Here is a 14,467-nt window from a genome sequence, read left to right as displayed (position 1 = left end):
TTGTCCTCTCAAGTTTTGTGAAGAATTTTGATGGGACCTTGATGGGGATTGCATTGAATCTATAAATTGCCTTTGGTAGAATCGCCATTTTTACTATGTTGATCCTCCCAAAGCAGCATTATTTGTAATAGCCAGAACAACCAAGATTCCCCTCAACCAAAGAATAGATGAAGAAAATGTGGCACATTTACACATTAGAGTACTACTCAGCAGTAAAAGACAATGACGTCTTGAATTTTGCAAGCAAATGGATGGAGCAAGGAGGTCTTTTTTTTTAAAAAAAAAAAATCTGGTCTATTTGGTATTCTGTAAGCTTCTTGTATCTTCATAGGGATATCCATCTTTAAGTTGGGAATGTTTTCTTCTATGATTTTATTGACTATATTTTCTATGCTGTTGAGCTGGAGTTCTTCTCCTTCTTCTATCCCTTTTATTCTTAGGTTTGATCTCTTCATGGTGTCCCAGATTTCCTAGATGTTTTGTGTTATGAATTTCTTGAATTTAATGTTTTCTTTGATCAGTGAATCGATTTCCTCTATAGTATCTTCAACACCGAGTTTCTTTCTTCCATCTCTTATATTCTGTTCGTTATGCTTGCCTTTGTAGTTCCTGTTCATTTACCCAGATTTTCCATATTAATATTACCCTCGGTTTGTGTTTTCTTTATTACCCCTGTTTCAGTCTTCAAAGCCTTTAACTGTTTATTTCACCCGTTTGATTGTTTTTTTTTCCTTGGGTTTCTTGGGTTTCTTTGAGAGACTTATTGACTTCTTTCAATTCTTTGTCTTTTCCTCCATATCTTTAAGGGAGTTTTTTTTTAATTTCCTCTTTAAAGATCTCTATCATCTTCATAAAGTTAGCTTTAAATTTGTTTACTTCTGCTTTTTCTGGGTTAGTATGACCAAGTCTTCTTGTTGTATGACCACTGGGTTCTGGTGTTACCATGTTACTTTTTAGTTTGTTGGATGAGTTATTGCGTTGGCACCTACCTATCTCTTCCTTCAATTAATGCTGGCAGTGTCTTTGCATCTTGTTCCAATCCTTTCAGTGAATGTCTGTGTCTTGGGAACTGTCTTGGTCTGCTCTGTACTGCCACTGTCTTCGTCTCAGGGAGCCACTAAGGTCTCTTGTGGTCCTCTCTCTTGGCCTCCTCTCTTGGTCTGCTGTCTTGGTCCTCTCTGTGTAGTTTCAGGGTATGTTTCAGCATTCTTCTGAGGTCATGGTGGGAGGCTTGGAGGGTTTAGGTGCAGAGTGTGACTTGGAGCTTTCAGGTCCAATAGATGGGATGGGAATATTGTAGCGGCCTACCTGCAGGAAAATCACCTGCTAGCTGGCTATAGAAGTCGATGCATGTGGGGGATGGACCAGGGTTTTGGCCTAGTATAGAGGTCCAGGAATGGAATATCCTGCCAGGTGACTGGTCACTCAACTCTTGGTCTTCTCTGTGTAGTAGTAGGCTGTATTTCAGAGTCCACTGAGGTTGCGTGAGGAGGGGGGCACGGTAGGAAAGTTTTGGGGCAGGGTAGGACTTGTAGCTTGCAGGGTCCGATGGATGTGATGGGAGTATTGGAGCAGCCTACCCACAGGTAACTCTCCTGCTGGTTGGCTGGAGAAGCCAAGGAAGTTGGAGGAGGGGCCCGGGGTTTTGCTCTGGTATGAAGGGCCTAGAGAGTGGGGTTTCCCGCAGGATGGCTGGTCACTCACCTTTTGGTTTTCTCTGTGTAGTAGCAGGCTTTGTTTCAGAGTTCTGCTGAGGTTACTGGCATGGGGGATTAGGAAGGTTTGGGGGAAGAGTGGGACTTGTAGTTTGCAGGGTCTGGTGGATGAGATGGGGGATTTGGAGCATCTTCCTGCAGGAAACTCTCCTACTGGCTGGCTAGAGATGCCGGGCCAGGTGGGTGAGGGGTCCAGGATTTTCTATTATATGATTCCTGTTACCATCAAAATAGTAAAGAAACTTATAATCTGCTACTGATACGAGATCTCTGTCTCTCAGTAATCAATGACATAGAAATGGCTACTTTTTTATTTTATTTTTTTAATTTATTTATTTATTGAGGATTTCCACCTCCTCCCCGCCCCGGACCCCCCCCCCCCCCCCCCGCCCCCCGATCAAGTCCCTCTCCCCCATCAGCCCGAAGAGGTTCGTTCGGGAATTCACCAAGGCCAGCTGGCCTGAATCTGAAAAAGCATGGGATAAAACCGGACTTGCTGAACATAGCGGACAATGAGGACTACTGAGAACTCAAGAAATGGCTACTTTTAATTGTCAACTTGACACAATCTACAATTACCTAAGAAGAGAGTCTTAAGGAAATCTTGATCAGGAGGCCTGTGTATATCCATGGGGATTTTCTTGATTAGACACATTAACCAATGCGGGAAGATCCAGTCCACTGTGTGCGGTACCATTGTGGCTGAGTAGTCGTGCATATTCATTCTCTTTCTACTCTTGACCGTGGATGTGACTAGCTACTTCTCTCTCCTGTATTCTTGTGTCCCATTCAATGATGAACCATAACCAGGAACCGTAACCTAAATAGCACTTCTTTTCCATAAACCTCCTGTCTTGTGGTATTTTGACACAGCAGAAATTAAACCAGGATGGGTTGTACAGCAGAGACACAACTGAAGGTTAACTATTGAGAAGGCTTGGGAGTTAAGGCACTGCTAAAGAAATTTTTTCATTGAAGTCCAGGTTTGACAGCAAAACTCTACTCCCTGAGCTATCTTGTCCAAACACCATTCATTTTTAAGAAACTCCAACCCAGCTTGATACCACCTTGTTCTGCAGCCCTTTTTTTTTTTTGCAACTTTTTATTGTACACTTTTCCTTCTATTGACTTGACTTGTCCAGCTTCAATATGAGGGCTCTTGCCTTGTTTTATTGCATCTTGTTTTGTTATGTTTGGTTATCATCTCTTGGAGGCCTGCTCTTTTCTGAAGACGAAATGGAAGGGGAGTTGATTGGGGAGAGGAGGTAGTGGGACCTGGGAGGAGTGACTGAGGGGAAACTGTGGCCAGGGGGTATTGTATGAAAAAAGAATCTGTTTTCACTTAAAAAATGTTTACCTTTTTCCTATGAACCACCACAATGAGCAGCATGGCTTGATCACACTAAGAGAGCAGTAGGGGCACGAATACCTTGACAACCAACAGCTCACTAATTGGACTTGAGACCCCTTAAAAAGAGATAAATCATGCCTGGTATTGGAAACCTATCCAGCTACTCAGAACTAGTCAAGTCATATATCTTAGAGTAAAAACTATAACCAAAACTTTACTAAACCATCATAATCCCCAACTACACTCAAGTGTTTGTTCTTATGCCCACGGATAATGTAGTTCTTACCCCTTATCAAGAAAAGTTCTCAATGCAATAGACGCTGACCATTAAAAAAAACCACAATGAACCAAAATGCATGGTTGTGGAGCCCAGTCCTAAAGGATGCATCTACAGCCAAAAATCTGGACCTAATGCTCAGGGAACATTGTGAAAGAGGGCCATAAATATTGTAAGTGGCCAGAGGAACAGGCAGTTTGCTGTGAGGTTATGTCTCCAAGTGATGTCAGAAGTTACACACATAAAGTCTCACAAACATGACCACCTAAACGTGAGCTGAACAGGTACAACAACAACAGACATGCCAAAGTGGATTGAGGAAAGACCATGAGATCTCAACCCTGAACAAAGTACTGCAGACAACTAATGAATACTGAGAGCAGAATAAATAGTCTCAGTAGAACTCACCAATTGGTTATCCAAGACCAACTTTTCATCATTGAAACCATACATACAGGTAACATTAAACAGACTGAGAAGGTTGTATTCATGCATTGAGAAATATATGTACATATAGATGATATATTTTTATTTTAAAAACCATTGAAAAATAGAGGGCATGAATTTTAAATTATCTAGGGGAAGTCTATGGGAGGATTTGGAAGGGAAAGGAGGAAATGAGAAATGATGGAATTAGATTATGATTTCAAATTTTAATACTTTAAAAGAGTGTGTTTGAAGGGCAGAAAACTCTGGTTCATCTTCAAAGAGTGATTTCCAGCCCAGCTCTATGAAGTGCATGTACATCAGGGAAGACCAGAAGCACCGGAAGTAGCAGCAGTCCCCTATTCCATCACTGTTTTGTGATCGTATCTACCTGATTGTCATGCCAATGTAGGCAGCAGTTAGCTTAAGGTCAACAAAGTTCAGCCACTAACAGAAAGGAAGCAAGAATCATAAAAGAGTAGACCCTCCCCCCTCCATCCAGACCTAGGAAGGACTGGAGGGGGAGAGGGAAGTGTGAGTGGGGGAATGGGAGGGAAATGGGAGGAGGGAAGAAGGTGGAAATTTTATATGGTATTATTTATAAAGCAATAAAAATAAAGAAAGAGTAGAAGGGGAAAGGAAGGGAGGGGAGAAAAATGTATAGCTCAATAAAAACAATTTTAAAAGGCACAATCATAAGTTAGCTGGAAGAAACTTTATGAAAGAAACTCAAGAATCCTGAAAAGCAATGAAATCCAAAAATTTTCCAAAGTTCTACAGGCAGTGTTAAGACACTTAGATAAAAATCTTCAAGAAGCTGTTGGGTGTGCCTTTTACTTTCCTTGAACACATTTACATTTTTCTATTTTTGCTACACTCATCCATTCACTTATTTCTTGTGTGTGTGCCTCCATATGTGTGAGTGTGTAAATGCCATAGTGTGTGAAGGTCAGGAAAGAAGGTGTGGTAGTTCCTTTTTTCCTTCCACCTTGTGAGTCCCAAGATCAATCTGAGGTCAGGTTTGACAGCAAACCTTGAGCCATCTTGTTCAACCACCATTCATTTTTTAAGGAATTCCAACTCAGCTGGATACCATCTTGTTCTGAAGCCTTTTTTTTTTGCATCAAAGTCATGGACCTATTTTCACCTTTAGTTGGACCCCTAAAAGATGAAGAGAACCCCTCCAGCTGCTATGGGTAACAACCTGCAGCTATGTCAGTTTCTATATTCTAGGTTATTCTCATTACAAGGACTAAGCAAATTGAAATAGAGACAATTTAGTGCCAGTCACTAGAAATTGCCATGGATAAGGACATTGGCAAAATAAGGCAGCAAATCTGGGGAAAGTTAAGATTAGGTTTCCTGGAAGAGTATGGAAAACTGATATTCACTATGGGTTCAGGAGAAACAGCAAAATTTATTTAGTAAGCTTTAATTTTTTTCATTTCAGTGTGCTGACAAGGAGGGTGTGCCTAGGACATTTGCATGATGTGGGGGAGCAGGTGCATGTGCAGCCTGAGGTGGATATTGGGAGCCATCTTTGACTGCTCCTGCACTTGAGTCCCTAAGGCAGGGTCTCTCAGTCACACCCAGTCTCACCAAGATGTCCAGCTTTTCTAGCCCGTGTGCTCTAAGAATCTACTATCTCTAATTTCCAAGGATGTAACTATACACAGGCAACATACTCACACAAAAGACATTAAAATAAACATGAAATTCAAAGGAAATGATTATATATATATATACATACATACTTATGGATGTGTAAAACAATTACCTTTCCATTAATTAGTCGACAGGCATCTTGACTGTTTCTGTTTCCTTGTTATTGTGAGCCCAGTAGCAATGAACACAGATGAATACATAAATACCTCTGTAGTAGGTAGAGAGACCTTTGTGTAGTTGCCAGAAGTACTATAGCTGGGTGGGGATATTTCTGTTAAATTCTTCAAAGAGTCTGGTCATGCTAAGAAGGAACCGATGCTCTTTACTCTGGAATTCTAAACATCCTCATCACTCTGAAAACCTTGGAACTTGTCCATTTCATCCTATGTTTATCCTATCCTCAAGCTGCCTTCCGGCAGCTCATCTGGTGACAGTCACCACTTCTCTTTTTCTCTTCCTGGTTGAGAACAGGTTCAAGGGGTGAGGAAAAGGGAGTGGCAAAGAAAAACTGCTCCCCAGAATTTCTACACATTGTTGGACAGCAGTGACCATGGGCGACTCCAAGGAAGAGAGAGAGAAACATCTGTGCTCCTTGGGTGAGGCTGACCTAGGACTTAGAGCTCAGGGAACAGTTGAGAGGGGCAGCTCAGGTCTCAGCCTGCCCAGGCTCTGACAGATGATATCTTCCTTCAGTGATGGAGCTTGAGCACCAGCAATTTCTAAGAAACTTTGAACTACAGTTTACTCATGGCTTCAAGAGCTTCTGAAGTAGACAAGGGTTTAGGAAGTACTGAGGAGAGCACAAAAGTGGCAGTTCTTAGTCCTGGGGCCAGGGCATTTGTGGATCCCTGGGTCCTGGGAAGATGGAGGTTGTGGGTCTATGTTCTTGTGTCTGGGAAACAGAAGCTGTGAAGTTGGAACGATGGTTCTTGAGGACACGAATACTTCAGTATTTGACCCTGGAGTCTGGAGAGGTGGAGGCTGGGTTCTTGAGTCCTAAGTCCTAAGAACATTGATTCTGAAAACCTGAAATCCTGGAACCTGTAAAGGTAGAGGTGATGGTCTAGTCATTTGTCCTGAAAAAGTGAGAATTAGAGGCTATATTACTACCTCCTAAAGAGGAAGAGGTTGATTCTTGGGTCTTAAAGGGATGAAGGGTGAGTCTGACCTCCTGTGTCTTGGGAAAGTGGAGTCTAGGAGGTGAAGTACTGTTTAGATGAGGTGCATACTGGGAAACAGGAATCCTCAGCCCTATGGGGTAAAGGAGGGTACTGAATGCCCCAGTCATAAGAAGTAGAGCTGAGGTCTGTAGTCCTGATTCTGTGAAAGTGGCACCTGGGAGCTGATCTCCTGGGAGATGATCTATTTCACGAAGTAGTAGGGAGTGAGGATCTTTGCTATTGTTGCCAGAGAGTTTGAAACTGGAGGATTGAAATGCAGGGTCCTGGGACAGCTGAGGCTGGAAACAGACTTCTGATGCTCCTATGGCAGATGACGGACAGGAAAGCCTAGGCAGTGGAGGAATGATGACCGAGAGTCTGTAATCCTGTGTTCAGAAAGGGAAAGGGAGGGCTAGACTATCCCAGTTCAGGGTGTCTAGGGACAATGGCCTGATGGACAACTCAACTCTTTCCTCAGGGTGTCGGGACTGCGATCCTTTCTTCCCTACACTGCAGCTCATCTCCCTCGTGCTCTTGGCTGCTCTCCTCGTGGCTTTCCTTGTCAAAGGTCAGGAAGCTTTAAGACTGGTGCTTTTTGCTCTAACTTTTCATCCTGGGGGTGGTGACATTGAAGCTGTGACTGTGGTCTTACACACCTTAGGAGCTAGTCATGGGTCTTCTCATGACTCCTATTTGGTAGGAAGGAAGTAGATTCCGGGGCATGGTCTGACTCCATTTGCCCTGTGGTTCACACTTCCCTGGGCACCAGGATTCCTCATCTTCAAAGGAGAGAGTTTCAAATAAGATGTTGGGATTTGGGCATGATACTCTTGGGTACCCAGTACATGTTAGTTAGACCATGGCCTGCTCTGCCTTTATATTTTATTATTTGAGAATTCCATGCATGAATGTAATGTTCTGGTCAAGTCCACTACCTCCTCCCTGCCCCCTAATTCTTCCCCTACGCTCCACCACTTTTCCTTCCCAACTTCACGCTCCTTCATTTTCATACTCTACCAAATCCATTTTCTGCTAGCCATACACATGAGTGTAAGACCACCTACTGGAGTAGGTTCTAGGAGGCTCTAGGGGCCAAAGAGAACTGCTCTCCCTCCCACAGCAGCCATCCATCGCTGACAGTTACTCACCAGGGTTGGGGATTCATATGTCCCTTCTCTATTTATTTTTGGATCTTTTCTACCTCAGCTTGTGCAGGTTTGAGCTACAGTCACAACACTGTGAGTCCGTGTGAGCAGCAGGCCTGTCGGGTCCAGAAAACACAGTTAATACAGTTTTGTAGCGGTCCTTCACTGCCTCTGGCTGTTACAGTCTTTCTGCCCCTTCCATGATGATCCCTGAGCTTGCAGGAAAGGGTTTGTTAGAGATGTCCCAGCTGTGATGAAATCTCCATAGGATCATATTCTTTGCACACTGAGCCATTGTGAGTCTCTATGTCAATCACAATGAACTGAAGAAAAGAGCTTCCTGGTAAGTACTGGGAGCTTCTGGTCACTCTAAAGGCTGGACCCCACAGCCTGAAGCAATCAGACCTAACTCCTAGTTGCTCTCCTTCTCTGGGTCAGAATGTTAAACAGCAAACAGCATCTATGTGTGGTTTAACAGCCTCCAGTGCGTGGTACCTGGCTCCTCTGTGCTCTTTGTCACCTATGCTATGTTGAACAAATCCTGTGCTGTGACCCTTCCTGTGACTCCCTGGAAGTGGAAGAAAGTCAGATATTTCCTTTATTTGGAGAATTTACCTGAAGGTTGCTGTGATCTTGCCCAGCCATCTTTTCATGAAAGCTCTCACTCTTACACTTACTTGAAACTCTTTTAAAGGTGAAGGGAAGCCTACCTTTTGCTTTAAGTACCTGTTACATTGTTTTTTTTCATATAGTAGTGTTTTCTTTATAATATTCTGGTTATAGTCTTGAGATTATATACCTCTAAATATATACAAAGTTTATATACCTCTGATAGAACTAATCCCTGAAAGCTGATTTTGCGTCATCTCCTTTACTGAACCAATAGCTTTTCCTCTCATCACCATTTAATGTTTTCATCTTCACTTTCTTGACACAGGCTCTGAAGTTCATAGCTTCCAGGAGCAGGAGCAGGAAAAGCAACACATACACCAGGAACTGGAACAGTTGAAGGCTGGACTAGGTCAGTGACCAGAGAATGGATCTCCAAGAGTATGACAAGGTTTCCATGTGGTATGAAGTGACTTCAGAGACTGGATCTCCAGTCTCTCAGCTTCTCTATCTGTTGATTGGGAACACAGAGTAACATTAAAGCCAGCACTCACTAGACAGAAGGGGCAATGCACATAGAAGACAATCAACTGAACCAGACTCCTGACTCTGTTGTGACATTCAAGTCCCTGCTAACTATTCTATGTAGTTATGTGATGTGGTCACGGCTTTCTGGGTTATCCTGGAGGGAACAGACTCGGGGATTTAAGAGGGGAATTGCTTTGCCTGGGCAGATATCTCAGTGAGTCCAGTGCTTACTTTACAATCGTTTGACCTGGTTTTGGATCCCTCACACTCACCTAGAAGCTGAGTATAGCTGCACACACCTGTAACTAAGGAATGCTGGGGAGACAGGCAGATTCCAGGGCTCACTTGGTAGCCTGGCCAAAACAAGGAGGTCTTTGTTCAATGAAAGAACTGGTGTCAAATGTAAGATAGGAAGGGAGGAAAGAAAGAGAGAGAGAGAAAGAGAGACAGAAATAGAGAGACAGAGAAAGACATAGAGATGGAGAGAGAGAGAGAGAGAGAGAGAGAGAGAGAGAGAGAGAGAGAGAGAGAGAGAACAAAAGAGGGGGAGGAAGAGGGAGGGAGGAAGGAAGGAGTGACACACTGGCTGGCAGTACTAGCTGGACTTAGTAGTATAATAACAAACAGGATGAAGTTGGCAGGATATGTGGTTGGGCAGTTCTGATAGTAGTCTGAAGGGAGCGAATGGGGTGGATTTGACTAAGAGATATCGACTGCATACAGATATTCATGCTATAACTGTCAGATTTTAGAGTTCATAAATTTTAAGAAGAGTGGAGAGTGATGCATTGAAGGGTTTAAAAGGATGAAAGGGAAGGGAGAAATGTTCTAATTAAATTATAATCTAAAAAGCAAGACGACAAAAATATTGTCTGTATGTATCAAATATTTGAAAATAAATAAATGATAAGTGTTTTCATTAACAATTTTAGCTAATCTACAATGGCATAATTCCCTTCCCTTGTTTGTAACCTCTCCCAGGTTTCTCTCTGAAACTGGTGGGTTTTTTATTTCATTTTTATTGCTTCAAATGCATAAAACTTTAAAAAATGGAGACTGGAGGAAGACTTCCAACATCTACTTCTGACCTCTGCTTGCACACACACAGAGCAGTGCACATACACACACATGAATGCAACACAAACAACAAAAGATAGGGGAATGTGGTTCCCTTGTGCAGTTCAAGGGAGGGTGCCAACTCTCGAAGACTTTAAGGCAGGATTGATATGTACACGGATACCAGTGTGTGTTCAGTCTGACTTGCCCCCCTCCAACAGACCGCCTGTGCCGCCCCTGCCCCTGGGACTGGACCTTCTTCCAAGGAAACTGTTACTTCTTCTCCACATTCCAGCAGACCTGGATGGAATCTGTCACTGCCTGCCAGGAAGTAGGGGCCCAACTCGTTGTCATCAAGAGTGATGAGGAACAGGTCTGTTGAGCTGGGACTTTGCACTTGTGTGGGCATGACTCAAGCTGGATAGAATTTTTCAGATGTGTTTTCTTCGCTACACTTGAAAAGGGAAGATAACGTGGCTATCGATAGGGAGGGGCTGGTCTAAGAATGTACACCTAGATTAAATATAAATGGTATCAAGGATGAATGCTTTAGGGAATCCTTAATATGAAGGGGACACTTTTTGAGTGCTGACTAATATAGCAAGAACTTCTGTAGGTTTACAAAGTCCTGATCTGGGTCCTGTAGGGATGACTTGGCAGGTCAAAGTTGTTACCAAGCCCAGAGACCAGAATTGAATCTCTGAGACCCATATGATAGGAAGAGAACCAACTCCTACAAGTTTTCCTCTGTCTACGCACACCTTCACATGCTCTCTCACACACAACTTCACACACACACACACACACACACACACACACACACACACACACACACTTTATTATTCTAAAGAGATAATCCCTAGAGAAATGTCCAGAGTCAGACTTTTATAAGTTTGGGAAGCTGGGAGCAAGTTTCCTGTCACATTATTTTAGTTCAGCAAAGCATATGAGATGAAGGGCAGCCAGATGTTAAAAATCAAGATCTGTCAAGTCACAGCACTTTCTGCTTCTTAGTTTTCTGTCGCAGGGTGAGCTGGTGTGAAATCTGGCCCGATCTCTTCCTATCTGTGCCTGTGCACGTGTGTGCGCATGCGTGTGGGTATCTGATCACATGTGTGGGTTTGTTGTTGCAGTAGGAAGCTAAGGCTCTGACTGCAAGCAGAACTATGGGCCGAGATTCTGAGACGACAAAATTAGAAAACGATGGCAGAACCCAGTCATGACTTTTCCTCCTCCCCTGCAGAGCTTCCTGCAGCGGATGTCTGAGAAGAAAGGCCATGCATGGATGGGACTGTCAGACATAAGAAAGGAAGGCAAATGGGTATGGATGGACGGTTCACCACTGCAATGGAGGTAATACAGCGTGCTGGGAGTGAAATTATGCTCCAAGAAATTGTTGTGGTTCCTACCAATCCCTCGGACTCCTAGACTTGAGAGTTGGTTTATTGGGATGAATTTTGACGCAAGTTCATACTGACTTTTCATTTCTACCACCTGATCTGTGGTAGATATTCAAGATTTTTTCCCTAGGTGTTGAGGACCAGCCTCAGCAAAAATACCACGTGCCAGGGTAGGGGTATAAGAATTAGAAACATAAGGAAAGAGTACAAAAACATGAAAATAATAAAACAGAAAAACATAGAATAGTATCAGGAGGGAGTTCCAGTGAACAGACCAGTTGAAGGTCTTGGGCTACATCCATAGTTAAACATTCTGTTACTAGAACAAAACAAGGCACGCTCACATTCTAGACCAAAATTCTGTAGGCAAACCATGCCCTGGGAAGAATCTAATCTTATCTCCTAAAAACTGGAAGCTTAGTTGAATCCTTAGATTTTTGTTTGAGGTAGAAACAATAACCTTGAAGGAATAGAGGTAAGTTCCAACTCTCTGACCTTTGGTCAAGTTGGAAATAGGCTCACATTTTTGGGTCTCCACACTAGGGAGGTGTGAATAGCTTCTGGTCACTGGGGAAGGGGTGGAAACTCAGGTGATAATCCGATGACCTTCCCCACACCTCCTATAAGGGATTGGAAACTGTCCATCCACTCAACTGAGATGGGTTTTGCAAGCAGATACTCCTGACCCAATGCAAATGGAGACTGTTTTGCTCAGAGGGTTGTGTTCTGAGGCGATGAGTGACAGAATGCAGGGTACTTACTCATGGAGAATCTAAAACTAGGAGTGTGCTTGCCTTCATAACGCAACTTTTCATACTTAAAGATCCATGATGTCATGCGAGCTACACAGGAGTTACCCCATACCATGGGAGAACACGAAAGGAAACAGGTGGAGGGATGAAGGTCAAAGCTTTTCTATTGATGTCCATGGAAGAAAACATGAAAGATTGTAAACTTGGCTAGTTTGAAAAGTCTGTAGGTGATGAGATGTCATGATCCTCTCTTTTCAGTATGAGGCAGGCTTAGAGATCATTAATGAATCACAGGTAAGCAGGGGGCACTGGCTCCTGATTTCCCCAGCTGGCGCTTGCTTGTCAGGAGATCTCAGTTTATATCAGGGTTAGAAAGCTACAGAGAAGTTGCTCTGTGACTAGGTCCATGTATCAGGGATGGTGGAAATCCCCCAGGGTATTTGTTACACAAGACTGTGTGTCCTGACTCAGGAGGATGGGAATTTGAGAAGGAAGCAATACTAGACAATGGGAAGATTGTTTCTTGCTGAAGAACCTAGCCAGTGAGAAATAAAGCAGACAGAAAAAAAAATGCGGTAAGGACTATAAAAATCATTGCTTTGCATCAAATTTGCATAGCAGTCCTTTTTTTTGCCTGTTGTTCAAACTGATACCTGATTCTGCAAAACCAGACATAAAACTGACTCAACTTCACAATTTGAAGTATCTTGATTCTGTATTGCAGAATAAGGGCTTCTCACATGAGTAACTTAGGCATGCCATTAGGTTCTGGGTGAGGTATGGCTGCCATATGCACAGATGTGATATGAAAGGATCACCAGAGTTAGGAATATTGACAGCATAGAGTTGGACAGAAGCTCATGTTATTTGGGGATTTTCATTTTCAGCAAATATTGGTCTCCAAAGGAGCCCAACAACGTGGGCGATGAAGACTGTGCAAACTTTTCAGATAATGGATGGAATGATAGTTTATGTCTCACAGAGCAATTTTGGATCTGCAAGAAGCCTGCATCTCCCTGCTTTAGGTGAAATCTATCCAACCCCATGGCCATTGTATGCCCCACCTACTTATCATTTAATCAGACTTTAAGTACATTCATGTCCATTCCTTCTGCCTTTCTGTGGGTATTGGACTGCCAACTATAGATTTAGAATCTACTTTTCATCACATCTTTTCCCCAAATGATTCAGCCACTGCTCCACCCTCTCCTGTGCTTACAGTTTCCTTTGGGTGAGACTGTGGTTCTGACCCATATTTTCAGTGTTTAAAATTCTGCATTACCATTTGTGGTCTTCTGACTGAGAATGTTCCACAGAGGCTTGCATGTCTGAACACTTGGTTTCCAGTAGGTGATACTATTTCCTTCTCCTCCTCCACTTCCTCCTCCTCCTTCTTCATCTTGGACAGGGTTTCTCTGTAAAACAGTCCTGGCTGTCCTGGAACTCATCTGTAGACCAGGTTGGACTTGAACTCACAAAAATCCACAAGTCTCTGCCTCCCAAGTGCTGGGCTTAAATGGCTGAGCCACCATAGGTGGTGCTATTTGAAGATTCTGTGGAATTGGACCCATGGTAGAGAAAACATACCATTAGGGGTGGGTTTTGGAGTTTACATTCTCACCTCACTTACTGTTCTCACTCTGTGTCCAATGTGTGGATGGAAATATGACCAGCCAGCTTCCTGATCCTGCTACCGTGCTTTACTTTTCCCTGCCTGTTACTGTGCCTCTGCAGCCACGATGAACTCTATCTCTTTGGAACCATAAGCCAAAATAAACTCTTCCATCCCTATATTACTTTCTGTCTGTGTATTTTATCATAGCAGCAGAAAAGTATGTCAATCAGTGGTGGTGGCGCACGCCTTTAATCCCAGCACTCGGGAGGCAGAGGCAGGCAGATCTCTGTGAGTTCGAGGTCAGCCTGGTCTACAAGAGCTAGTTCCAGGACAGGAACCAAAGCTACAGAGAAACCCTGTCTCAAAAAACCAAAAAAAAAGTATGTCAATCAAATCAAATACTTAAGAGATGAGAAGCAGTACTAGGAATCAGGTATATTGGGCATTTGGCTTCCTGCAACAGGAAGGGCTATCACTATCTAAGGTTCATCTTGGGGGACCCAAGTATGCTAATGTATTTTATTAGGAGAGGAAGGATGTATAGTGAGAGCATAAGCAATAAGGCTATCTCCTATCGCTTGTATGGATCATTCTTAACTACAGCATATGTATCCTTATCCTTCTAACTGCAGACTTGAAGTTTATCCTCACCTGTGTACCAAGTTGCTTTAGTCTTCTTTAAACAGACATGCTACATTTCAGAAAGTTAAACCTTCCAGCCACTTACAAGCTTCACATACATGAAATCTAGGAATAAACTAGAGAAGG

At 43.1% G+C, this 14,467-nt stretch overlaps 1 protein-coding gene across 1 annotated transcript; it reads left to right on the top strand.

Moving 5' to 3' along the window:
• The first annotated feature begins 6,356 nt into the window (after positions 1 to 6,356).
• On the top strand, positions 6,357 to 13,113 carry LOC101992171 (CD209 antigen-like protein C). Its single transcript, XM_005367054.2, has 6 exons — positions 6,357 to 6,408; positions 7,073 to 7,162; positions 8,677 to 8,760; positions 10,154 to 10,305; positions 11,176 to 11,285; positions 12,972 to 13,113. The coding sequence occupies exons 1-6, from the start codon at positions 6,357 to 6,359 to the stop codon at positions 13,111 to 13,113; spliced, it is 630 nt and encodes a 209-aa protein (XP_005367111.2).
• Positions 13,114 to 14,467: the final 1,354 nt, after the last annotated feature.

This window comes from Microtus ochrogaster, unplaced genomic scaffold (assembly GCF_000317375.1).
Source record: "Microtus ochrogaster isolate Prairie Vole_2 unplaced genomic scaffold, MicOch1.0 UNK15, whole genome shotgun sequence".
Taxonomy (NCBI): domain Eukaryota; kingdom Metazoa; phylum Chordata; class Mammalia; order Rodentia; family Cricetidae; genus Microtus; species Microtus ochrogaster.
Note: the sequence above shows the minus strand (reverse complement) of the source record. Positions and strands in the feature narration are given on the sequence as shown.